Here is a 12,722-nt window from a genome sequence, read left to right as displayed (position 1 = left end):
TGACCCCAGAGCCCACCTTTTGGCTGCCTTTATATGAAGAGAAGGGGTTTTGCTTCTGATTCTGGAAGCCTGGTGATTAACTGTGCTTCTGTTTCTCCTGCACCTGCAGCCTCAGAACCCTCAGCCTGATGCCAAGGAGGCACTGCACACCAGCACAGGGGAGCAGGCCCATGTAGGTCACGCATGGTGGCCTTGGTGCTCCTCCTCATGGTCCAGTTCACGTGCACTAGAATAGCCTGACTAATGCAGGAGATCACGAATAACAGATCTCAGGGAAGGACCAGGGAGCAGTTATGAAGTGTAAGGGGAAAGAGTGGAAAATGCAGACAAGAGGCTGGAGCCAGGGGTGATGCACACCTGTAATCTCAGCACACTGGGAGGCTGAGGCAAGAGGGTTCCAGCCCGGACTGGGCAACATGGTGATTTAGCAAGACCCTGTCTCAGAGTAAAAGAGCTAAAAGAGCTGGGGATGCAGCTCAGTGCAGAGGCCTTGGGTTCAGCCCGGTGCGGCCAAGGGGCAGGCTGAGCAGGTGAGAGCGGCTTCCTCTTGCTCACCCTCCGCTGTCGCTGTCAGCAAGCCTCTCTGCAGCTGTCCGCGGGAAGCACTCTTGGAGGCTGCTGCTCTGAGACCTCAGCCAGTCTGTGTGTATCCGCGCAGCCACCCTCTCCCACAGGTGGGCTCTGCAGGCTCTCCAGACACAGGCTCACCCGGGGGAGCATGTGCTCAGCAGGGGACAGGGTGCTGTGGTGTCCCTGATGCCTTGGTGGCCCTTGCTGAGAGTGGACACTTCGGAGCTGTAGATGTGTCCCAAGAGCTGTGCAGCGGTTTGTGGTGAAGCATCTTACCAAGGAGATGCACTAACTTCACTTTTTCATGTCATTTAGGTTTTGTGTTAGTCCATGTTTACAGTGCGCAGTGACCACGTTCCTCCTGGGGAGCTGGTACATGCGCACATCTTAATTCTTTTTTATCCCCCTCCCCTCCCCTCTCTCCCCATTATTCCCCTTCCCATTTATAAAATGTGCTACTTAATATTAATTTTTTTTTTTGGTTTTTTGAGACAAGGTCTCACTATGCAGTCCACACTGACCTTGAAATCATGGTAATCCTCCTGCCTCAGCCTCCTGAGTGCTGGGATTACAATTGCGCACCACCATGCCCAGCTCAATATCAATTACTAAGTTTTAGAATTACTTCTGCAAAACTATGAATTGGAGGGCAAGAGAAACAGTTTGACAGATTGAGCTTGTAAGAGGCTATGATTCATGTTGCTAGTAATTTTTAATTTTTAACTTTTTTTTGTCCCCAGTAGCGTTTTTGTTTTCTTAATGTGTAATTTTCTACCAAGAAGGGGGAAATTTTTGTTTGCTTAGTTTTTGGTGGTACTGGGAATTGAATCAGGGACTTCACATTGAAATTTCTTTAGCCTCTTATTTTGAGACAAGATTTCTCCAAGCTACTGAGTTAAGCAGGCTGGACTCACACTTGAGTGTCCCGACCTCAGCCTCCCGGTGCTGGGACAGCGGATGTGTACATAGAGCCTCGTGTGGGAGAAGTGCTCTGCTAACTGTTCGTCTCCTGCTCACCTGCTCTGGCTGTCCCTGTCCAGGTGTTTAAGGAGGAGAAGTACCTGAAGGAAGCCGTGGAGTGCAGCGACGTGATTTGGCAGCGAGGCCTTCTCCGGAAGGGCTACGGCATCTGCCATGGCGCTGCTGGGAATGGCTACTCCTTCCTGTCCCTTTACCACCTCACGCAGGACAGGAAGCACCTCTACCGCGCCTGCAAGGTGAGGGCGCTGCATGCGAAGGCTCCCACGTGACCTCTCTCACGGCCTCCGCCTGCCTCTCCCCAGAGGTGGCCTCTGCTCCACAGCCTTGTCCTGGGCTCCTCGTGTCATGGTGTCCTTATATGCAGTACAGGGCGGCACATGCAGACGGCTCCTGGGCACGTGTGTTTTGCGGCCACACTGCCTGGGTAGGGTCACGTTGTGTGTCAGCTCAGTTTCCTCATGTGTAAAATGGGAAAAATATTCCCCACTGCCTAGGTGTTCAGAGAATCAATCAAGTCCTCATGCAGGTGATGCCAGTTATTGCTGCTCAGAGCACACTGCAGGCCAAACCCACATTCCTCTCTGGTGCACAGAGCTTCGTGCCTGGGCTTTCCCCACGTCCCACGCATGTCTCCTGGCCCCACACCCTGCCGGCTGGACCTCCACGCTGTCCTCGCCTGCCCTGCTGCGATGGAGGATGGAGGCGGAGGGTGCCACGCTTGTGCCCTTCACTCTTAGCACTGTTTCCTTCATTGGGGACCCTCTTCCCCACAGGCCTGCACAGCAACCCCTTTCCTTCCCGTGTCAGTGTAGGGATGTCTGTAGGCCTTGAGACTCCCAGCTAGAGGAGCACTCACAGCCATCGGTTGTGTATTTTTCTTGGTTCTTCAGCACGTCACCACCAGTACAATGTAAGTTCCATGAACAGTGAGTGACACGCAGTAGAAATTCACGAATCTTCTCCGAGTATGTGAATATGAGTGGCACAAAGCAAGATGCGTCAGGCATTTGCTGGCATTATATTGCTGTACACAGCTCTCGTGATGTAGCACACAAGAGGAAAGGTGGGAGAAAGTCACCAGTGTTCATAGTGACCTTGTTGGGAAGGTATTGTGGCCACTGTGTTCTGTACGCTTCCCTCTGGACAGTGAACACCTCTTAGCACGCGGGGCCTGCCTCTGTCCCTCTGTGAGTTCTCTGAGAATGCACGTCTGTGGGACCCACACATGGGAGCCTGCAGGATGCTGTGGGAGCCATAAAGAGGGCAGAGCCCAAGCCAGTCCTGGGATGGCAGAAAGTGATGTCCAGGCCAAGACCTGAAGGATGGGTGGAGGTTAGTCTAAAGGGACTGAGGAAATGAAAGGAAAAGGAAAGGAAAGTACAGGTCCACAGGCTGGACATGTGGGGCACCAGGAGGACTGGAGGAAGTTTGTGGTGGCTAGGCTGCGGGGTGAGGAAAGGAACTGGAGGCAGAGGTGGGAAGCAGTAAGACTCTGCAGGCTTCAGCAGCCTTGATACCAGTTACGATGATGGGTGATAAGGTGAAGAAGGAGAACTGTGTCGATTCGTGGGGGCTTAAGACATCGCTGTTTCTTCAGAGATGGAGTCTCGCAGGCAGGTCAGGAAAGGTGGTCCTGGGTGGTGGGGAGGAGAGCTCACACCAAGCTGGAGCGTGAAGCAGCGTAGTGTGTCCTGGGAAAGCTACGTCCAGTGCTCTGGCATGCCACGGAGCAAGTGGTTCTGATGGAGATGAAGCCAGGTGGGTGGGCGTTGGCGGGAGGGACTTGGTCCTCTGCTGGTGAGCAGCAGGTTGAGGGGCCGAGTCCTCTGTTGGGGAGCCATCCCCAACCTTGGTTTTGCCCCACCATAGATCAAGTGAAGAAGAAACCCAGGCACCAGTATCTTTCAAGCCCTTAGGTGACTTTAATAGTTAGCCATCGTTGAGTGTTAATTAGAGAGTAGGGGTCCACACTGAGCCCCTTCTTTTAGAAAGGTGACCGGGGGTAATGATGGAAGGAGGAGGCAGGGCTTGGGGTTCCCCCGTTGTTGTTTGATCATGAATACGAGAAACCTTGTGATATCTACCTGGGCTTTGCTTGTGATGAGAAGAGATCTAGGCAGTGTCGGATGTGGAACCCACAGAACTTAGTGCAGTTGTTTTGTTTTAATGTAGAAAAATGTTGCAGTTGTTTTGTTTTAACGTAGAAAAAAGAAATACCTCAGTGTTTTTCTGAGAAAACCAGGTAGATGGTGTATCAGACAAGCTAAAAAAGTAAGCAGATTTGGAAGGTGTAAAGCAAACTAAATTTATTGTACACGTGCTGAATTTTATATTCATTGTGTTTCACGTTTATGATTCTCAATGTACAAATTGCCAAATTATGTCAGCTTAAAGCAAAAAAAAAGTCTATTGTATGATACAGAAAACCCCACAGAAGGGGCAGGAGACGGGCCAGCTTGCTTGCTGCGGGGCAAGTGCCTGGGCGGGAGCGGCGTCTTCCAGGCGCTGACAGCGCCTCGCTGTGGGGCCACGGGGCCAGCGTGGGGCTGAGGCAGAGAAGCCAGGGCGGGGGTGTTCTCCAGTGTGTGCTGAGTGCTCCCAGGCCGGGCCGAGACTGCAAGCCCCCACTGGAGCCAGAGCAGATGCTGGCACGGGCAGCCAAGGCCGAAGGCTGCTTTCGCCCTGTTTTCTTCCAGATGGAAGGGGCAGGGGCAGGTCCTGGAGGCTGGGCTATGGCTGGGTGAGGGTTTCTACCTCAGACTCCCCTGTAGCTGTGGAGGAGCAGCTGTACCTCATGGGGCTCCGCCACAGGGCAGAACACTGTGGAGCCCAGCGCAGCCGTGCCCCACACTCGGCCACCTGCAGGCCTCTGGCTCTGCCCCGCAGTGCTGTCCAGCTGGAGTGCTGTTCTCACAAGGATCTCTTTCCTGTCAGTTTGCAGAGTGGTGTCTGGACTACGGAGCACATGGGTGCCGCATCCCCGACCGGCCCTACTCCCTCTTTGAAGGTAGGCAGTCAGCAGTCTCTGAGTGGACAAGCCCTCCCATCCCTGGTGCCTTTGGTCATGCCTGAGTAATAACTTCAAAATCACAGTGGCCACAGAGAGTTGAGATTACTGCTGAAAACAATGCGGAGTGTCTTTACCGTGCCCATTCTCTGTCCCATCAGTTCCTCCAGTGTCCTTAGTGCCTCTGTGAAGGGTTTGCAGACAGTGGGAAAGGCCTGCTGGTCAGTGAAGGGAGACAAGCTCACCCCTCTCCATTTCCCTTGTAACAGGACCTAACATCAACGGGCTCACAGCAACCTGGGTAGTTCTTTAAAATACATCATTAAGTTATGTATGGAAGTGTCTTAGTTAATTTGCACATTGCTGAGTAAACTACCCAACACCCATAAGGTAAGGGAGGATGGGTTGATTTAGCTCAGAGTTTATTTAGCTCACAGAGTTTCAGTCCAGCTGGCTCCAGGGCAAGGTGGCTTTGCAGAGAACAGTTCATGGCAGGCAGAAGATAGCAAAACCAGTAAGGGAGGGAGGGACAAGCCTCTTCCTGTCCCTTATATTGTGGGCAGGCTATCTGTCCTAGGGTGGGTATAGCACTCACATCCTTAATCCTAGCCAGAACTATGTCAAACCCATCAGGGAACTGGTTGAGTAATCACACACCCTTAATCCCAGCATCACACACTCCAGACCCAGCTACTCTGAAAAGCCCACCCCCATTACTGCATGAGTCTTAGAGAAAGAAATCTCCAGTCCCAAAAGATTTTACTACATAATTGTACCAAACATTTAAATTATATTAGCCAGGTGTGGTAGCGCACGCCTGTAATCCCAGCACTCGGGAGTCTGAAACAAGAGGAACATTGCAAGTTCGAGACCAGCCTGGACTACAAGGTGAGCTCAGAGCCTGCCTGAACTGCATAGCAAGACCCTGTCTCAGAAAGACAAAAAATAAATAAATAAAATAAAAATAAATTACATTCACACCAGTTCTTTCACCAAGTAATAACACAGTCTCTTTCAAAAAAACAGAAAATGAGAGGAAGCCGCTAGGTCAGTGTTACCCTGATACCAATGCCAGATAAATGTATAAAACAGGAAAACTGGAGACAACAACCTCATTAGTACAGATGAAAAAGTCTTTAACAAAATGCTAACAAATGTGGGATTATGCAGTATGTAAAAAGAACTACACGGTGACTAAGCAGGGTTTATTCCAGACATAGAAAACTGGCTTAATATTTGAGACAGAATCAGTGTAATTGACCATATCAATAGGCTAAAGGAGGTAAAGCACATAACCTTATCAACTGACACAGAAAGGGCGCCGCCAAAGCTCAATACCCATCTGTTTGATTAAGAATTCATTTATTACTTATGAAGTTTATGTAGAGTATGTGAGATGTGGTTCTAAAGAGATTAAAAAATCCCAACCCCGGTTAGCCTCTGCCTTTGATCCCTGTGGTTTATAAGCGAGTCAGTATATACAGAAGCACACACACAAATATACAAAATATTTCAGTCTTTCTGTGGGACTCTATTATTTTCCTGAATTATAGGCTGTCTGTCACGCTTGCAGCAGACCATCAGTTACTGTTTTTATAGATGATGTTATTGTTCTTCCTTTTCAGAACTTTCTTCAACATTAGCTCTTGTTTTAGTTTTATAATTACTCATATTCCTAGGTACTAATACTTCTAATTGATAATATTATTAAGTTCCTGTTATGGCTTGTGTCTAGACTTGAAAATGCAGTGTACTGAGGTGACGGAAGTCCCTGTTTCAGACCCTGCCTGAGAGCCATCCCTAAAGTTCCCACTCTTGCTTTGCAGGCATGGCTGGCACTATTCACTTTCTCTCTGATGTCCTCACGCCAGAGACATCGCGGTTTCCAGCATTTGAACTTGGCTCTGCCCAAAGGGATTAAAAAGGTGCAATAAGACAACTAAAACACCTGTCGGACCAAAAGGCTCCAGATTGCTCAGTGCCTGACACAACCAACTGTGAATCCTGAAAGAAAAAAGCTGAAACCCTCACAGGCCCCTTTTGTTGCAGAGACCTTCAAGTTAGAGCATGAGTGACAAGCCATCCCATCAGCGTTTGTGACAGTGTTGCCCTCAGGGTGTGAAATACGAGTTCTGCACATCCGGTTCCTGCAGTGTTTGCATGTTCCCTGGTGTTGTCTGTAGGCATGAGTTGTTCTCCTCACACACACACAGGACGCAGCTTGCACGGGTTCCATGGCAGCTGCATTTCTGTATCTAATGCATAAGGGTGTCGTCTCTGTGTACAGGCAGGAACTGTCAGGAGGCGTCCTTCGTCTGTTAGAACGGTCACTAAGAGTGGCACTCTAGTGAGAAGGTCTTGGTTTTTCCATAGATACCTTTCTGAAGAACACAAAGAAAAGACCACTCCAAACACTGAGAAGCAACAGATAAGAGGGACACTGGGGGATCATGGTTAGGGCCACCCCTCGCTATGTGCTAGGCTGGCCTTGGGCTGTCCAGAAGTGGGAGGGGCCACTGCGACTGTTTTCATGACCCTTACATGAAGCTCATGAGGCTCCTGAGGTCCAAGGCAGCCCTGGGTGGTGGACTTCACAACACCATGAGTAATCTTTAAATTAGCATTGTAAATAACAGTGACTGGACAGATGAAACATTGGTCAGTCTAGAACATTCACCCAGGTATATATTATTACAACAGCTCCCATCCCAATTTTACCAATTGGTGACTTAATTATTATAGGAACAGAGGATAAATTGGAAATTGGTGATGGATCACTATAAGTTTGAAATAAGCTTCGTTGCAAGCACATAGATCTAGTTGAGAATTGTCCGAAGTATAAATTTGGGATAAATACATTGCTTATTTTTGTCTACTTTAGGAGAGTAAAATCAAAAGTACTAGGATGCATTTGTACACATGAGGAACACATTAATGTTCTAACAAGAAAATTACAGTATTATCTGGGTGACAGTTTCTTAAAGGGATATTAATTTGCATTAGCACTCCCCTTAGTAATTCTGCCATATAGAATCTGTTTCAGAAGAGTTTTTGTCATCAGGCGAGGACTTTCTAAAGACTTCACCTGTGCAAGGTAAGGTACGGATCGCAGAAGACGGGACTTGGAATGGCCTGATCCTTGTCTGTGGGGGCACTTAAGGGTTCATCAGTCCTAGTTTCCAGTCCTTTCATGAAGGGAAGGGAAGAGAATCCATTTCAAAGACCAGATGCCTTTATGCATGTGCAGTTTTCTGGGCATTGCTGGATCTTCTGTGTGGGTCTGGCACCTGAACGTGTGACCTTTAGTTTCTGAGGGTTGCCTTGGAGTCTCCTCTCCTCAGACAGCCCTGTTTCTAAGTCACAATTCGTTTCCTCCACGTCAGCGTGGTGCTGTAACCCTCATGATTAAGCTTTAAGTGACTTCCTGCCTGCTGATAGCTTTCCAGGGGAGTCCAGCACCCCATTCTGGCTGACGGGAATGTTTCAGAGGACCTCATGTGCTACCCAGCCTCATCCAGCAGCATGGTTCCCACTCCCCTTCCCATGCCATCAAAGAATGATAGAGTTTGCTGAGGAGGCCTGCCTGCCTCCTGTCTGGGGGAGGGGTGTGGGGCTCAGCAAATCTCTGGGCTCTCAGTCAGCCCTTCTCTGCAAGGAGGAGGCCCCTGGGGACGCCCTGATTCTGGCCAAGGTGACTCTTAAGTTACCTGGGCATCTGCCCAGGAGCACGCACTCCTGTGCATGTGTGAAAATGACCTGCTCATTTTTCTGGCCAGCATGCTAAGAGAAAGATGAAATACCTGTGGAGTAAATGGAGGAGATTTTACTTTCAGAGCTTTTAAAGCCTGCTGGGTTGGCACCTTGCCCCTTACCCACTGGGCACTGGCAGATGTGCAGCTCTGTGCTTCTCCATGCAGCTGCTTCCTCTTGTCCGTTGTGTGGGCCGCTGTGTGAAGAGCCAGCTCCCAGTTCCTCCAGGCAGAGGGTGGGGGATTCACAGACATCCATTTAACCATTCTGAGTATTCAAGATCAGATTTCAAAGCATCTCATGTCCATTTATTGGACTTGTTTGTTCCACAACTCTGTTCTCCACAGTGTTTAAAATTTAAAATGTGTACACGCACAGTACCGTTTTAAAATCTGAAGGAAAGAAGTTGATGTCCACAAAAGTGTTTGGGATTCTTTGGTTTTGTTAGTAAAAAACAGTTTTGTGGTGATGGCTGTGGACTTCTCATTTGCTCTTCTCTGTGTTGGGCAGTGACCTGGGTAGGAGCACTGGTCCCTGTTCTGAAGATGTGGTCTTCATGTGAAAACGGGGCCAGCGTTCATACTACGATGTCCCAGCCAAAGGTCTCTGGCCATGCGCTCTCTTTGATTCCAGTGAGACCTTCTGTAACCTGGATAGTAAAGTAGCAGCCACAGGTGTTGAGCTTGAATTATGTGACAGGCCCTTTACCTTCTCAGCGGCACGGGGAGACAGGTGATGTTATTGCCACCTTCTTGCAAATGAGGAAGTGGTAGGCCTGCCCATGTCTGCACCTGGGCCAGTCAGGTGGAGACCCAGGCAGTTCTTGCTGGTATTCATAACAGTTCTAAATTCCATGAGCACTCTTCCCCCACATGCCTGATGCAGAGGTAAGCCACCGAGACCACATGAAGCCCTGGGACTTGGTCAGGACACACAGCAGGAAAGTGGACAGGCAGCACCCTCCCAGGGCCTTTCCTCAGTCCTGGTCATCTCAGCTCCCTGCAGCCTGCTCTACAGGAAGGGGCCCCACAACTGTTAGTTGTCACTGGGACCACCTCTAAGTAAGGCAGTTTCACCTCCATTGCTTCCTTTGCTAAATTTAAAAAGTAGGCAATCTTAAGTTTAAAGCCCAAGTTGCCTAGAACATTTTTATAAATTGTCACTGCTTCCTCCTTGGTTCCTTGCCGTAGCAGCTCCGAAGGACTCTGCTTTCTTGAGCTTCTGAGGCTAATGAGAAGCTGGACGTGAGGTGGGGATCTGCCATGAGTGCTCTTCAGGAGGCTAGGAGCTCACTAAATGCTGTGCAGAATTTTATGTACATATTTCTATCTGGAGACAGGCTTCCCTATCACAGCTTCAAATTAGTTTGTCACTCAAAAAGTATACAAGTATCAGGCCATGGGGTAAAGAATATACGTTGCAAGCTGGGCTTCAAAGCAGGCAGCAAGGGGCTGTAGGAGATGAGCACAGCTGGGTATGGGGACTCAGGAGGTACCTGTGACGGAGGAAGACCCCAGACACCAGTGGAAGGTGCTAGCTGCACGTCCCCAACTCCTCATACCAGAGTGTGCTGAGGAGAGCAGGGGTGAATTCCAAGTAGACGCATTCTCTAGTACCCGTGGGCTTCTCTCCTTCGGGGGCGTGGGGAGTGGCGGTCCCTGTGTGTTCTGTTCACGGCCTGTCCTGATGAGGACAAGGCTGTGGGCTCCTTCATGTCCAGGGGGGCCCACTGAAACCCTGGTGGGCGCAGATGGCCGGGCTGAGATGACGCAGGTTGCATCACGTGTCTCTGCCCCCGCTCTATCTGCAGAGGGTAGGGGGAGGCTGGATCCCTTCATCCAGCAAGTGTGCTGAGCACCTGCTGTGCGAGGTGCCCAGTAGGTGCCCAGTGAGAAGGAGACCCATCCTGCATCTGCCCTTGCGCAGACAGCCGGGTCAGGCTCCACGAGTGCTCGTCATAAGCAGCCTCCCATGATGCCCTCAGGGGTTGCCATGAGGTGTGAGTGGGGACGGTCAGCTTCCCGTGAGCAGGGCTGCACGTGCATCCCTGGGCCTGGGAAGAAGAGGACTGAGGGCCAGTGGTGCCAGCCCAGCTGCCCCATATGGCACCCTCTGGGCCTGAGTGACGGTGGTCCCTGTCCCCAGGAGCAGGTGACCTCCAGAGGAGGTAAATACGTGTCCCATTGGACACCCAGGCTGTGTGGTGGAGGCTCTGGAGTCGTGCTGTGCCTCTCTGCTCTGCCATTTCCTATGAGAAGTGGTTTCTGGAGCCTGGGTTCCTTTCTGAAAATGAGGACAGGGATGGGATCTACCACACTTGGGTGCAGGGTAAGTGCTTGTCCTGGCAAGGCTGGAGATGTGGGTGCATTGCTTTTGGGTGGCAGACAGGCTTCTTGCCAAGGGACTGGTGAAAACCTGGTCTTCCCAGCTTCTGAAACTCATGCCTCACCACAGCCTGGAACCCCCAGGTGTGTACGTGTGTATGTGTGTGCGCACGCATGTGTGCGTGCATGTGTACTCTCATCCGAAGCCATGATTTCAGGCTTGCTCAAAATCTAGAACTTGAGAGAGGCTGAGGTCTCAGCCCTCCAGCTTTTGCTTTGTTTCGTTCTTGGGGATGTTCCTGGTCCTGTGCCACCTCCCACCCCCGCCTGCACAGGACGGACCCGTGCCTCTCAGATGGCACGGTGCAGGATCCCGACCCACCCTGCAAAGCACTGCCCCAGGAGAGAGCACCAGGGCCAAGCCGCACAGTCACAGTCCTGCGAGTTCCCAGGCTGAGCGTTTCCTGCAGGGGTTGTAGAGGAGTCCTCACTGCAGGCTCATCTTTAGAACTAGGTGTAGTCCCCAACCTGCACACATTTCCTGACAAAGAATGTGCAACGTGCTCCCACCCTGCACCCCACCGAGCCCCTCCAGAAGCTGCCTGGAAAGGACAAGGGCCCTCCTGCTCCCCTGGGGTGGGGAGTCTGTGTGCCTCAGAGATGTCTTAACTCTGCCCCAACACCTCATCGTAGCTTGACTGTTAGAATTCTCTACTGGAAACCCCTTTTCTACCAGCAGTTTGAGGGTTCACAGGCTTTGTACTGCTCTGCACATGGTGCTGTGTTTGTAGATGCACCTTGTAAGGTGTGATGGTCCACCGTGCGTGGATTGAGACATGCCTAGGAAAGTACTGCGCCACGCCTCGGAGGGGTCTCAGAGTTTTCAGAGGGTTGGCATGTGAGCCGGCGGGGCGGGGGGCCTCACCCTGAATGTGGGTGGCACCCTAAGGTGGCCTGGATGGAAGGAGCGTGGAAGGAGGCTTGTCAGCAGTGTCTCTGGCCCTCACTCTCAGCACCCCCGTGCCGCTTCCTGGCTGCGTGACCTGGGCCCACACCAATGGACCTGTCAACCGTGGACTGGAACCATGAGCCTAAACATACCTTGCTCCTTCGCTCGGGTACTTTCCATTATGCTGTCAGAGCAGCTAACACACAACTTGTGGGATCGTTTTTCCACCTGTCGTAATAATGGGCCAACTCAGAGGCCGGGCAGAAAACCCAGCCACAGCTCTCCGCGTGGTGAGCTGAGATGACTGTTAGAGTGGACGGTTGCGGAGCCTGGCGCTTTAGCACTGTCTGTACATCCACCTTTCTGAACTCCCTGACACCACACGAGGTGGCCAAGGCTGTGAGCAGAGGGAGCAGGGAGAGTGGGAGCCAGAGCCCTGGGCCACACTGCATGGACGTGAGGGGAGGAGACGCTCGCACATGCATGTGGGAGAGGAGGGACGCATTGCCTCGGGTGGGGCCTGAGCATGCGGTGGAGCCTTGTGGAGCCGTCGGTCAGTGGTCAGCAGGGCAGACAGCACGTGGAAGGAGTTGCACGGCACGGAGAAAAGAAGCAGCCTGGGGTTGCTGGTGAGAGATGGAGAAAGCACCTGAAGTTTAAAAAAATCACAGCATGTCTGTAAACGGATGGGGTGCCATGTGGGCAGAAATACAAGTAACAGTGTAGGGCTGTGGGCTGCTGAAGCAATCTCCTCAAGCAGGTGAGGGTGGAGGCCCGGCCCAGGTACGTGGCCTGCACATTGATCTGATATGGTTCACAGATGCCTGCGGGTGGCGGGTGGCGGCAGGAGAGGTGGAATCTCTTCCCATCACTTCAGTTTTCTCAGGAGCGTCTGCTGCGTGAGGATGGAGGAGGAGGTGAGGAGGAGGAGGAGGGGTGTGCAGCACTGCCCAAGGTTCTAGGAGAACCAGCAGGGCTCCTGCATCACCTGTTCAGAGGCTCCTGAGGACCTGGGGCAGTGCCATCCCAGGAAAGTGTCCAGGGCCGGAGGTTGGGGTCAGGCTCAGATTGTATTTGCAGTGTGTTCCAGAGTGAGGGTGTTGCTGCAGGTCCCAGGATCTGCTCAGGAGCACCTCACATC

The 12,722-nt window shown here is 51.5% G+C and overlaps 1 protein-coding gene across 1 annotated transcript in view; it reads left to right on the top strand.

Moving 5' to 3' along the window:
* Lancl2 (LanC lantibiotic synthetase component C-like 2 (bacterial)) overlaps window positions 1-8,777 on the top strand; it is a gene marked incomplete in the record, with an annotated part of 45,710 nt that extends 36,933 nt beyond the window's left edge. Inside the window, 3 exon segments of the mRNA XM_013520628.1 lie at window positions 1,611-1,787; window positions 4,486-4,558; window positions 6,385-8,777. Coding sequence (XP_013376082.1) covers window positions 1,611-1,787; window positions 4,486-4,558; window positions 6,385-6,479 — 345 coding nt within the window.
* Window positions 8,778-12,722: the final 3,945 nt, after the last annotated feature.

This window comes from Chinchilla lanigera, unplaced genomic scaffold, assembly GCF_000276665.1.
Source record: "Chinchilla lanigera isolate Chin_1 unplaced genomic scaffold, ChiLan1.0 scaffold00055, whole genome shotgun sequence".
NCBI classification, from domain to species: Eukaryota; Metazoa; Chordata; class Mammalia; order Rodentia; family Chinchillidae; genus Chinchilla; species Chinchilla lanigera.
The sequence above is the reverse complement of the archived record's forward strand: the minus strand, read 5'-3'. Positions and strand labels throughout refer to the sequence as shown.